This window comes from Dermacentor silvarum, chromosome 1 (genome assembly GCF_013339745.2).
Source record: "Dermacentor silvarum isolate Dsil-2018 chromosome 1, BIME_Dsil_1.4, whole genome shotgun sequence".
NCBI classification, from domain to species: domain Eukaryota; kingdom Metazoa; phylum Arthropoda; class Arachnida; order Ixodida; family Ixodidae; genus Dermacentor; species Dermacentor silvarum.
Genome location: NC_051154.1, coordinates 354,711,115 through 354,724,149, shown reverse-complemented (window position 1 = coordinate 354,724,149; position 13,035 = coordinate 354,711,115). Strand labels below are relative to the sequence as shown.

Genomic DNA, 13,035 nt, shown 5'->3' with positions numbered 1-13,035 from the left:
AAACATGTATAAAAATATTTTGCTATTTCAGTCTTATATTTTTTACCACTTGTTATTGATTGTTTATGTTGCTCCTTATTTGAAATCACTAGTTAAGTATTTGGATGAAACAATTAGTACATAGGGCCAAACAGAGGGCCCAAGGCAAAGGCTGCATAGGGTCTCGTATGGTTTTTTTGACTGCCGCATAGGGCCTATCTGAAAAAGTAGTTGACAACATGGGTGAAGAGCCCTTGTCTTTGAACTTTCTCTAAATGGTGGCTTAGCGGCTATGGCATTGCACTATCAAGCATGAGGTCTCGAGATCAAATCCCCCGCTACCGTGGCTGCATTTCGATGAGGGCAAAATGCAAAAACGCCTGTGCGCCAGTGCATTAGGTGCACGTTGAAGAACCCCAGGTGGTCAAAATTAATCTCGTGTTTCCCACACTATGGCGTATTTCACAATAAGACTGGGGTTTTGGCATGTAGAACTGCAGAAATGCTGGCTTGCGTACATATCAGAATGCTCTCTGCAGGCAACAGCGTGATGCAGTTTAATACTGGAAGCGGTTAAGTTTTATTCTGTGCTGACATGATTTAGGCTTGGGTAACATTGTATTGACTGTGTTGACATGACATGTCCTAAACTACTTGAATATACGAGTTTCTTGGGCTGCATGTTCGAGACTTCTTTTTTTTTTATGTGCAATGCCCTACTAGCAGCAAGCTCTGACATTTGGCCCCATTTTTTGCAGGATCCGGCTTAAGCAGAACAAGTACCCACTTCTATTCCTGACCCAGGGCCAGACAGACAAGTACCCACCCTACTTGGACACGCGCACTTCTACGATCCAAATGGGCACCTACTTTGCCCTCTGCACCCACATTTTGGTCAGTACTTCCCTTGTCCTCGGATAAATTTCTCCTTTCTCTCTCTTCTTTCAATGAAATCTGTAGCATAGATGTTGAGAAAAATGTCATGAGGGAAGTCTTCTTATGAGAAACATATGTGCTGGGCGTTTCACGTAAGCTGAGCCAAGTTATAAAAGTGGTACATCTTGGGCAATTGAGACCAATGGCATGTTGTTTGTAGTCCTTCAGAGTTGCTGAGAGTAGGTTTTGCCGTGCAATTAGCTTATTAGCTAAGTTCGATTATGCAACTTTTAAAAATATTTGCTTTATAGCAAAATTGTAATTGTAAAAGTTGCAAAGCATGCTCATTAACACCGAATGAAGTTGTTTTGAAGTTGTCCATGTTATATTCCATGGTGTTTTCTTTTCTTGGCTCTGAAGATAGCCCATGAAATGTGAAAAATTGCATCACTGCATGCTTGTGTGTGTTCAGTGCTCTCAATCATGTTTGCAAAGAACGAAGGCTGCATGTTGCTTTGTAAAAAGAAGCAGTAGGCCCCCACCATCCAGGCAGCCATGTCAGCACTGTTCAAAATGATTGCTGGGCCGGCACTGAAAGCAATCAAAACATGCTCATTGGTTTCTTTTACGACAAGCAGGCTTTGTTCGTTGGAAACACGGTTGAGAGTGCTGCATACCAAGCATGCAGTGACATCATTTTTTCCATATTATTGTGGGCTATCTTCGGATCCTGGAAAAAAGAACCACATAAAAATATAATTGGAAACAACTTCATTGTGCATTCCTCAACATGCTCTACTACCTTTACTCACATTTATACCCTAAAACGAATGTTTAAAAATTTGCACAAGTGAGCTTCGCTAATTAGTAGCTAATTTCAATTAAGCCTACTCTGGGTAACTTTGGACAAATACAAACACTATGCCAGTGGTCTCAGTCACCTAAAGTGTACAGTGCTCAGCGATTCAAATGCAATAATCGGTTTTGCCCTGGCACACAAAGCCTGCCTTTCTAAAAAATTGTTTTTGGTGGAAAAGGGCCCCTAACCCTTTTTCATTGGTCAGCATGGTTCCAGTCTTCATGAATGCGGCGCACCCGTCTTTCAGAATCAACAATATCATCGACTGCACGCGCTCGTACTTTGACTCTTGCAAAATTTGCAGCTTCCTCTCAAACGACACAACTTTGCGCTTTTTCGGTGCCATGTTCTACAAACTGGGCTGTCCGCTGTTTCAGGGCTGCTTCCACAGCACGTATCCGCGCTCGCTGAGAGATTGTAGAAAAGGCAGGCACCACTGTGCCACTTCACTTTTTCACCTTTCACTTTTTACTTCTTTTTTTTTTTTTCATCTTTCCCGCTGAACATTTACGAAGCGCAATTTTGGTGATAGGCAACGCGGACAGCTCGTGTCAACTTGTGGCGCATTGTATCAACTGGCGCTGCTCTCCGTGGCTTTTGCAATCTGCGCACGGGCGGGACACGCTGCACAATAATAGCAGCAGATACGAAATCGCATAGGCAAGCTTTTTGCCCCATCTCGGCATTGTTCGTTTAAGGGGAACTTAGTAATGCAAATGTCAAGCTCAGTCTGCATGGAAAACAGTGTTCAGAAGGCACATTTTTTGTTGTTGTATCCCACGAGTATTGGTCTGTGCCTCACCCACGTACTAACTACGGCTTTCAAACCCTAAGCTATACATTGCCTTCTCTGCTTAACAAGTTTGGCTTTTCTCACACCTCAATACGCGAACTTTCCTTTAACTCTCTTCGAAACTTATTTAGGTAATGTGTGCTTTTTCACAGCTACTTTAATGCTTTTTGTGACTGCAACTTACTTTGAATGTATCTGGAGATATAATGTATTTGTAGTATTGGCCATTTTATTGTGCACCATGTTTTTCCAGTTTTGAGTGTTTTATCCTACTTCATTAGCCTGTGCTATTTCTGTTTCCGTGCATACCATAGTACCGATGTATACGAGGGGAAGGGAGCTTTGTCAAGCCGCGACTGAGCGGCTTTTTTTTCCCTTCTCCTCAGCCATGTATTTGTGTATGCATGTCTGGAATAAAGACTGAGACATGTGGTCATTACATAACATTATACAGGGTGTCCCAGCAAAAAGTAGTCTACATTTCAAAAACTATGGAGTGTGCTAGAACGCTCAAACCAACTCAGTTGTGTTTTAGGTTTATGTGTCTTAGTCTGCAGCATTTTTTTTTCATTTTGCAAAGTCAATTAATTAGCATAGGCTAATTACCTAACTTTTTAAATATTGGCTTCACCAAGAAAGTGCCAATACGACAGTTTTAGATCACATTTAAAAATGGCCGACTGAAGTGTTTGCAGCTAAGTACCACTGATAGAGCCTGATGAGTACCACTGATGTAATTGCCTTTAAAGCAAGCCGGCAAAATGCAAGAACAACCGCGTGATAGCGCCACTATTTCAGCGCCCCCAGACGACTGATCAGTAAAGGACATTGTTTGCATGCCTTTTTTCGAGGCTACTCACTCGCGTGCCCTGTCGCGATTGAGTGCACAGAGCGAGCAGCGGTGATGAAGGTGTGTCGCGCTTCGACGTGACGGGGCATAAACATATCATTCCCTCAACCTATGGAATGAAGCCCAAATGAGAAAGGCATCAAAAATAAAAAGAAAGAAAAGAAGCTCAGGCTTGAGTAAATGTTGATCGCAGAATGGTTTAGTCGGGAAGGAAAGTGCAATTGTCATGATCTTCTATTCGTTCGTCATCATATCTTGCTAGCAAGAGTTGCTGCTGTGTACCTTGCCACCACCGGAAACGCCAAGCCTATCCCGGAAACGCTGTTCAGATATGCGGATTTCATTTCTTGATCGATCGTCTGGGAGCGCTGAAATAATGGTGCTATGAAGCGCTTGTTTTTGTATTTTGCAGCCTTTCTTTAAAGGCAATTTACAAGAAGCTCCATCAATGGTACTTTGTTGCAAACACTTCAGTCAGCCATTTTTAAATGTGATCTACAACTTTCGTATTGGCAGTTTCTTGGTGAAGTGAATATTTTAAAAGTTGGGCAATTAGTTTACATAATTAATTGAAACGAAAAAAATACCGCAGGCTAAAACACACGATCCTCAACACCACTTAGTTGGTTTGAGCCTTCTGGCACACTCCGTCGTTTTTAACACAATGGCTACTTTTAGCTGGGACACTCTGTATATGGGGCTTCATATATAGTTTTTTTTCTCATAACCCTAATGCACAAGTTGATACTTTGAAGCTGACTCATCATTATAAGTGATATTTCGTTAGACGTGGTATTGTTATAAGTGGAGTGCACTGCAGTAGTAGGGTTTGCATATAAATTTGATAGATGTTGGCAAACCTTAAAAAGTGGTTCTTTATTTGCAACGAAGGAAATGGATTCATCTCTGGATTAGTTTATTTATAAATTGCTACAGTTAAACCTGGATATAACGAAATTGACAAATTCCCGAAAAACTTCGTTATAAAGATGATTTCGTTATATGCAGGTTCGGCACGAAAATTCGAAAAAGAAACGCTTACTGTATAAACTCAATTCTAACGCGCCCTCAATTGTAACGCGCACCCGTTTTCCATTTTCATCGAAGCACTCATCCTTGGAATGTCACACCAGGTACCGGATGCGTGGACGCATGTCGTTTCGCAGAAGCGCGAGGCATCGGAAACAAAGAGCGAGCGTGACGATGGCGTCGTATCGTATAGTGTTACAGTAGAACCCCGCTGTTACGTTCCCGGGGGCTGCGTTTTCCTGGCTGTTCGTTTTCGGCCGGTCCCGGCACAATGCATTGGTAACCCCGCTGTTGCGTCGCAACTGGGGGACCGTTCCCGCATCATACATTGCGAACTGCCACCCTGCGCCAGCCCGAGCGGCCATTTTGACTTTTCATGTCGCTTGGCTTGGGGGTTTGACGATGGCATTGGCCGCTCAAAGTGCCGGGGGCGACAACTATGGCATATTTTTGGTTTCCGCCAACAAAAGTATGGCCCTTGAGATCCGTATTTGCTATACAAAGATGGTGTCTATGACGCGTTGTGGCACTAAAATTGGTTTTGGCTCATAGATATCTCGTATAAAGTCCAAGGGCGATGACGCAGTCACCGCACGCCGTATGCTGTATGTGCGAGTGAAACGTGCGAGGGGAGCCGACGACCGCGTCTATAGTTCGCTCCGCGCTAGAAAAGCATGGAGGAAGCGCGCCTTCTTCCGTTGCGCTCGAGGCACCAGTGAGGGAGCGAGGGGGAGGGATAGCGGGGCGGCATTGTACTGTACTCAGGCATCAACTGCGTACTGCGCGGCGGCGCACGGTTGCGCGGGCCGTATCTTGAAAGTGATCTGCGTTGGGGCAGAGTCTCGTAGCTTTGTGCATGCTGTGTGTTCTCGGCGCTCAGTTTACGTTGAAGCGATAGACAACAGCACGAAGGTCACTTCGCTCGCTTCTCCCGCGGCGCTTCCACCCGCCGCCAGCGTTTAACAGCGCGTGTCTTCGCTCATCGAGTGTGATGTGTCACAGCGTGTACCAGCGCGTCGGCAACACCAACTGGAAAAGGAGAGAGTGCCGGCTTGGTGGGCTAGGCCAGCTGCAGCAAGCGGCAAGATCAGGTTTGAATGAAGAGAGGGGGAAAGGTCACGCTCACGGCGGCAAGATCGCCGGGTTGAGGGATGCAGGCCCGGCTCGCACACGTGCGCTCGCTTCGCATTCCGTCGCGGCGGAGAAGGTGCTTCCGGTTGCTGCTCGCGAAAAATTGATGAAATTTGGGGTGAAATCTCTAGGTTGTCGGAGGGGGAAATTCGTTATATCGAGGGGGTCTCCCGCTGCCGCTTCGTTACATAGAGGTCTCAAATACATGTGCTTCTATGGAGTAATGGCAGGGAATAGAAAAACTTCATTATATCCAGGAATTCGTTATATGGAGGTTCGTTATAAGCAAGTTTAACTGTATTACTCAAATATTTTCATGCAAAGGTGCAAGTTCAACATTTTTTACAGTGCCAGAAGCACAGTAAATTCATTTGCAGCCTTTTGCTTAGTGTTGTACTTCAGTCTACTTGAAATTTCATGATGGTCGAGGCCGTGGGTGTGTTTTGCATTTGCCCATTGTGCATTGTCGCGATGCCATGGCGTGAAGCTGGCAGTTCAGGCTGTTTGCATAAATTCAGCTCAGTGTTTGCCATTTACATGTGAGCTTAACCCATTCCATCCAGTAGGGGCACAAGGGAACTTGTTTTCCATTTTTATGGCAGGTGGCTTCTGAGGGTTATCGTTAGCCCAATGAGGCCAATTGGCGCGACAGACAAAAGCGGGGAGTGCGCAACGCTTTGCTCGGCACCACTTTCGTGGTCATCGGTGCTGCACACGTTGGCTGCAGTTCGTGCCGACAGTGAAGAGTTCTCAAATCGGGAGGCCGGGAGAATCGTTCTCCCAGCCCAGATTTTTTTTTTTCTAAATTTGTCACTGTTTGGCTAAACTGGTACCAGATTTTGAGGTGAACATTTTGTTTGGCCTGTGAGGTTTATGTGGGCAGCCCAATTGTGTGATGCAGGGAATCAATGTGCACACGGAAGAGCTGCTGCGTGAGCCGAGTCTCATCACTTTCGTGAAGGAGCACAAGCTGATCCTTTTCTGCTGGGGCGATGACAACAACCACAGCGAGACCATCTCTAGTCTCAAGCGCAAAGGTGTTGACGGTGTCATCTATGACAAGTGAGTACCTACTCTCCGTTGAATATGACCTGTAGTGTGGCAGTGCGGCAATGGTGTACATGTGCTCGGAACCAAAGTGGAAGTGATGATGTGAAGGCATCACTGATGTTAACACAAGCAGTAGAGCTGAAAGAGCTTTAAATTCTTATTTTTAGGAGACCTGCCATAGTTACATTTCATTTGGTTTAGAATGAAACAAACAAACAAAGGTGAGGTGAATGTCTGTCTACTAATATTTCAGTGTAGAGTAGTGAATGAATGAGATGCAGATTCTTGACCTCTGAGAACTAACACAGCACCATAGACTGTGCACGTTTCTGGAAGTAGTAAATAGTATGTGAATTACAGATTAATTCTCACGTTTGTCACCTTTAAAGGGGTCCTGAACTACCCCTCGGGCTTGGTAAAATAACATAGTTCGCGGGTGGCGTACCCTGTTGTGAACATCTTGGACAAGTTCTGCTGTCGTACGCGGTCCGTGAAGCTCGCAAGCGGAGCGCGAAGTCACCTTTTTTTCAAACACTCTCGTTTCAAAAACCCCGTGATTCTAGCTCTTTTCTGTGCACTTTATTTCGTCATAAAGCGCACTCCAATACGCGGCTGCTATTGGTCGCTGCGGTCGGCTACACCGCTGCCACCACGAGGTGCCGCCATGAGTCCAGTGGCTATGCACACTGCGCTTCTCTGAGGACAGCCGTCTTTGGCTTACGTTTAGCACGGCGTAGGCATCGAATTGGAAATTTGAACTGCGCGCCACGGTGACGTCTCCGCCGTAGCCTTCGCAGTGCAAGGCTACGGAAGGCTACTCTAGTGGAATAACCTTCCACTAGAAATAAAACAGTAAAAATTTCTCCTTAGCATTGAAAAGACATTTTCTAAGTAATATATAGCCACTTAATAAATTACCTGCTAAAGACCCCCCCAAAATGTTTTTTTTTTGTTTTTTCAGGACGAGTAACCATTTTCAATTGACTACCATGTGTACTTATGTTGTACGTTATTGTATTTGTGTATAAACCCTCTTACAATGTGTTATGCTGTTTATATACGTGAAACTGTTGATTGTACAATTTTAAGGATATGTATGCTAATGTTGTGAAACTTGTGTAAATGCAGGAAACGTTTTAAATTGTATCATGTTATAATTAGTTTAAAGTATTATAATGTTAGTAAAATATTTTTGTTTGTATCATTAATGTTTTGTTATGTGACATGCTTTTTCATCATTATACTTGAATGAATCCCAACTAGCCACTGGCTACTAACACTCTCGATTAAGTGTTGGAAGCCCAAGTGGCCCAGCTGTCGGATGTTTTCTCTTGGGCACTATCAATTCTTATGCCTTCTCACCTCTCAACCAGGCTGGACCTGTTCATAGCACGTGGTCCAGAGAACGAGAGTGTTTTCCACGTGGACGCTGGTTCGACGGTAAGTCTGCTCGAGGCGGCCAGCAGCAGCTGCTCCAGGGAGACCCTGCCCGAGAACAGTGTGTCTTCAGCCACCCCTTCCTGCAGCGTGGGCGGCTCCTAGGCCTTTTCCTGTCTTCCTTGGTGCAATGCTGCAGATCGGGGCTGACGAAAGGAAGAAGCGGCTATGCATGCATTTTGTGCCTCTGCAGAGCTCTGCTTCCCGTCTTCCTTGCGCTGTGTGACAGTTATGCTCAACGGGCCCCTCTCATAATTCCAGCTGTCATTGGCGCTGACAGAATCGCTTGCCTTCCTCTCGCTTTCTGAATGTCCGGCGCTGCTTCGAAAACTGCTACATGGCACCCGAGTGCAGACAAGCCATGGGTTTGTTTACTTTTATTAGTCTTCATCGTTAACCTGTACTGCTCGTGGATAGTGGCCTGTGCCAGCCAATGGTGACAGTGTGAGTCTCTGAGATAGCTTCCTGATAATGGTACAGGCCAATTGATATTGCCCAATTGCACGTAGCACTGCTTTTTGCCAGCACTGTTGGCTTATATTCCTGTTGAACGACGTTTCTCTGGGCTATCGCTGTTGCCACTTATTAGCTAATGACATAGTCTGCCATTGGTGAGGCAAGAAAATGACACTGAGTTGGTAACATTGCAGGTCACTGTCATCGTTAGGAAGCAATACTGTCAGTGAGAGTGCTGCACAGTCAGCTGGGTCGTGAGCCATAAGAATAACAGGCTTCCTGATTTAGGATGCAGACAGTCTTGCACCTGGACATCACTGAATTGTCAATTGCATGAACAGTGCGAAGCAGTCAAGGGAAAGCACAGCAGCGCACCCTACATAACACAAGTAAATAAGCCCTTTGGTACAAATGCCATTGGCATGGCTTCCCCAAAATAGTTGTTGCCACATGTTTCGAAGAAGTGTATACGTATAAACAGCACTTAAATAGAAATGTATGCAAGACCTCTATTGTATAAACTTTTAGGTAAAAAAATTATTTTTGCCTTCCTCGTCTTCCCCCCCCCCCCCTTTTTATTTCACTGGCTGTATTGATGCCACATTGTGACACTTTGTTATCTGTCGATTTTGTGGTTGTCTAGCAATTTTTGCAATGAAACATATTGTATTGCTACATTGACACATGCTCGGTTAAAACCTGACACCATTCAGTGCCTGTTTTGCCGTAGACTATGAATAATTGCGGAGTTCTTGCAGGTATTTGTGAAATAATGCAGTTCTTCTTGGCTCTTGACCTCTGCACCTTTTGCTGATGGAGTTGTATATGCGTCTGTATGCACTCTTGAATTAAGTATATATATGCACATTGTTGTGAAGACTGAGACATAGGTGGGTGAGGCAGAGAGGAAGACTTCTATGCTCCTGGATAGGAAAGGAGACTACAGGCATTCACAAGAAATTGTTTGGCTGTCTTATCTCCTTCCTGTTCCTAATTAGTAGTGGCCTGCACAGCACCATTAATGGGCATTTGTGCCATCTTGAAGTGCCTGCGTGTGTTGAGTGTTTATTAGGGCTCAGACTTCTGTTCGAGTTGGCACACGTGCATCTGATGGAGCATTACTTGTTCTTTGTTTTTATTTTTTGAATAAGTTTTTTTTGTGCAACAAACGTCCATTTGCAAAAGCAAGATCCTTTCACCACCTTTTTTTTAAACTGCAATAGGGGTTATGTGAAATTCTGCAAGTGCACTTCTCCACAGATTTAGTTTGACCCACACATGATGGTGGACATTGCCTTCGGAGTGTAAATAAGGCAAGAGTGCACAAGCTGGTGCTGCTATTCTTGCCACTATCTCTCCCTTACTGCATCTTTGCTCTTTCCAAGCCTACCTTCAGCTCATCGGTGTCGCAAGTGGGACGTCGGCCATCTTGTGTAGGGTCACTTATTGTGAGAAGTCTAATTCCAGTATTTCGAGCATCCTCAATTTCCCATCGCCTGATGGTGTTAGTTGCTGTTCCTTGTGCTATGCCTAAGCATCAAGCTGAAGCAACAGCTTTTGCTAGTTGAGGCAAAAACTGACCAGAAGCAGGGGGGGGGTTCGTTAGGTACTTATGCACATTGGTAGAGAGTGCAAACTAAAAGCATGAGGACACTTCAGCTTGCTCTTAGTGCATATTTCTTTGTTAATGCCATATTTGTACTATAACAGATGGAGGTGGATGTTGCAACCCTGAGTTATACTTAACACAAACATGATGTGCTTAAAGCAGCTTGGTGCCATAACTTGTCGTGGGCACATGATGATTGCTAGCCAGGAGGAATATTTCCATGTACAAGGCACTTGATGGCTAATATGATTGGCTTGAACTTGATGGTACTAGTTCTGCTTTTGGCCTTCATGCTTTATTAGTTCGGCAAGGGTTATTATTGGTTGTTTGGTAGCACAGCAGGTGGATTTAAAGTGTTACATTAGTAAGCTTAAGCTGTCTGTTTTAGGTTATCTTATGGTAGTTAGTAGTTAATTTTTTGCTGTAGAATTTGTGAGGAGGCTGTTGTCACTTTGTCATTGTTATGCCATAATCATGCCATAATCTGAGATAAAATTTTTCTTGAATTTCCGGTGCAGCACAAGGTATGGTTCTGCATTAACGGTTTAAACATGAATCAAAGAATACGTCATGAAATGTCTTACTGATAGTGAGTCTCATTTATTATAATACAATAACTCTACTTCAAGCTGCAAAGAATTTGCAATCTTAAATAAATGGGGCTTGTATGCCCACAGGTAAATAACTGTTCCAAAATTTTGCATAACGTGGTGTCTGTAAAAGGAAAAGGTGGTTTCATAATGTCGTCAGCTAAACATAATTTGTTTACTTTCCACATGTGGCATTACAAGACCCACGCGAGCTCCAAGGCCTTGTAAGGCATTGTGTAGAAGTTCAGGTTTGTCAATAGGGATATGCTGGTTCTTTTATACCCTTGCAGGCTGTACTGTGCCACAAGCTCTAGCGTTTCGGCCAAGGGCTTGACTGTGTTGAATCATCTTTTGTGCATGTGTGTTTCGATGGGTCAATGTAAATAGGAATGACACCTTTGTTTCTCGTTTCATGTGCATTTCTTAGTGGTTGAGTGTCTATATGCTTAGTTTAAAGGTTGCAAGGGGGCAGAATTGGAGGGGAGGTGTGTGAGGGGTAATATGTTGCAACGCAGTTAGCATTCCACTTTGTTTGACTCAAACTGTCGTGCTAGCTTGAGCACTTGGAAACACTTGTTCAAAATCGTCCATTCGCATGTGCCTTGTGCACCATAAGCTTGCCTTTGCCTGGCATGTAGAGCAAAGGTTTGGCGAAACTACAGCTTTTTATGCAATGCCTCTGTACAGAGCTCAGCACTAAAGCTCACATGGGAAAGTGCTGTTGCCATTTTTAGCTATAGAGATTGTACGTATTGTATGCTTGACTTACTTTCTTGCATGTCAATGGAAAATAGAACATTTGTATGCTTTGATATTTTCCTCTGCTTCTACTCTTATATATACAATAAGAACCTGTGCACATAAGTCATCTTTTTACTTTGAGTGAAATAGTTATTTAGCACTTGCTCGTTGAATGTTGCTGTAAAAAAAAATAGTGCCCTGAATTTTTTAAAGGTGGCTTGAGCAAATTTTTATTTCTTAGTGTTATTTATTGACATGCTTGTTGTGATCGACGTCCAGCATTCTAGCTGGACTGCACTGTACGTTGAAGGCAGTTTTGCCATTGTACTTAAACTAACACCGTTTCCTCTGCAGAGGGTGTGTATTGCTTTGGAGATGCTTTTTGGTCATCTTGTGTCCATGTTCAGAAGCGCTGCTGCTTTGGACACGTCCAAGCAAAAGGTGGAATAAACTGCCTTTTGGAGACAGCGAGTACCTTTTACTGACTTTTCTTCAGACTGATTTGAAGGACTGTTTATTCGCAACTGCTGGGCTCCATTTGTGTGCTTAGTGCCTATGTTGTGTTGGCTGGATGCACAGCCCTGCTTGGAAAGCCTTCGGCGAAGACGCAAAGACTGTTGCTCACTGCTGTTGCACACGCAATGGGTGGGGGCATAAACAGTACAGTGGGGCCATAGGCTGATTCAGAACAATGCTGTGTGTGTGGGAAGGTACGGCAGTTGATAGGGTGCTGACTGCAAGACAGTTTAGGGCATAGCTGTGCTTACAATACCCTGTGTGGAAGGAAGTGTTTTGCCACTGCAAGATTTACATCGCATTGTGCTGCTCTTCCTTCATGAATATTCAAGTTGCCCAGTCATGTTTTGCCGAGACTCTTTCACGTTGCCTTGCTTGTGCAGCATTTTCAATCCCTGTGGACCATTATGTGTTAGAAGCCAGACTTTCAGTATGAAACAGGTGGTTACGTGAATACCAGATAGGTTACCCAGCAGGTTGCTCTTCTTTGCTTTTCTTTGCTTTTCTTAGCATACTGTCATGTCGGAAATTGCACAGTTGTGCAGTGCAGTAGTCGGCCACTGATAACAAAGCTAAATGTCTTTTTTTTTTCGAGAAGGTGTTGCACTTGTCAAGATTGACATTGACCTCATAGGCAAATGCAACTTGTTATATACTACTAGACCCGCCTTGGTTGCTCAGTGGCTATGGTGTTGGGCTGCTGAGCACGAGGTTGCGGGATCGAATCCTGGCCACGGCAGCCGCATTTCGATTGGGGCAAAATGCAAAAACACCCTTGTACTTAGATTTAGGTGCACGTTAAAGAACTCCAGGTGGTCCAAATTTCTGGAGTCTCCCACTACGGCGTGCCTCATAATCAGATCATGGTTTTGGCACGTAAAATCCCATAATTAAATTTTTTTATATACTACTAGACATGTAATCCAAACTGCTCGACTCTGTTGGTTCTAGTAACAGTTGCATTGGGTAGCAATGATCGTCTTTAGAAACCGGGTTCTGCAGATATTGCACTATCTTAACTGTGAAAATGTAATAGCTGACAAATTGGGAATTGGCTAAGTAAAACCTCGTTAATTCAGAAAATCTGACAATTTGAACGCTGGCCTGGTCTCGGCAGTC

General features: G+C 44.2%; 1 protein-coding gene across 7 annotated transcripts in view; it reads left to right on the top strand.

The window, feature by feature from the left end:
• LOC119437428 (glycerophosphocholine phosphodiesterase GPCPD1-like) overlaps positions 1 to 11,871 on the top strand; it is a 178,179-nt gene extending 166,308 nt beyond the window's left edge. For all 7 annotated transcript variants that reach the window (XM_049660528.1, XM_049660527.1, XM_049660532.1 and 4 more), the window contains 3 exons: positions 738 to 873; positions 6,419 to 6,579; positions 7,941 to 11,871. In XM_049660528.1, coding sequence (XP_049516485.1) covers positions 738 to 873; positions 6,419 to 6,579; positions 7,941 to 8,109 — 466 coding nt within the window. In that variant the 3' untranslated portion in view covers positions 8,110 to 11,871. The remainder of the gene's footprint in view (positions 1 to 737; positions 874 to 6,418; positions 6,580 to 7,940) is intronic.
• Positions 11,872 to 13,035: the final 1,164 nt, after the last annotated feature.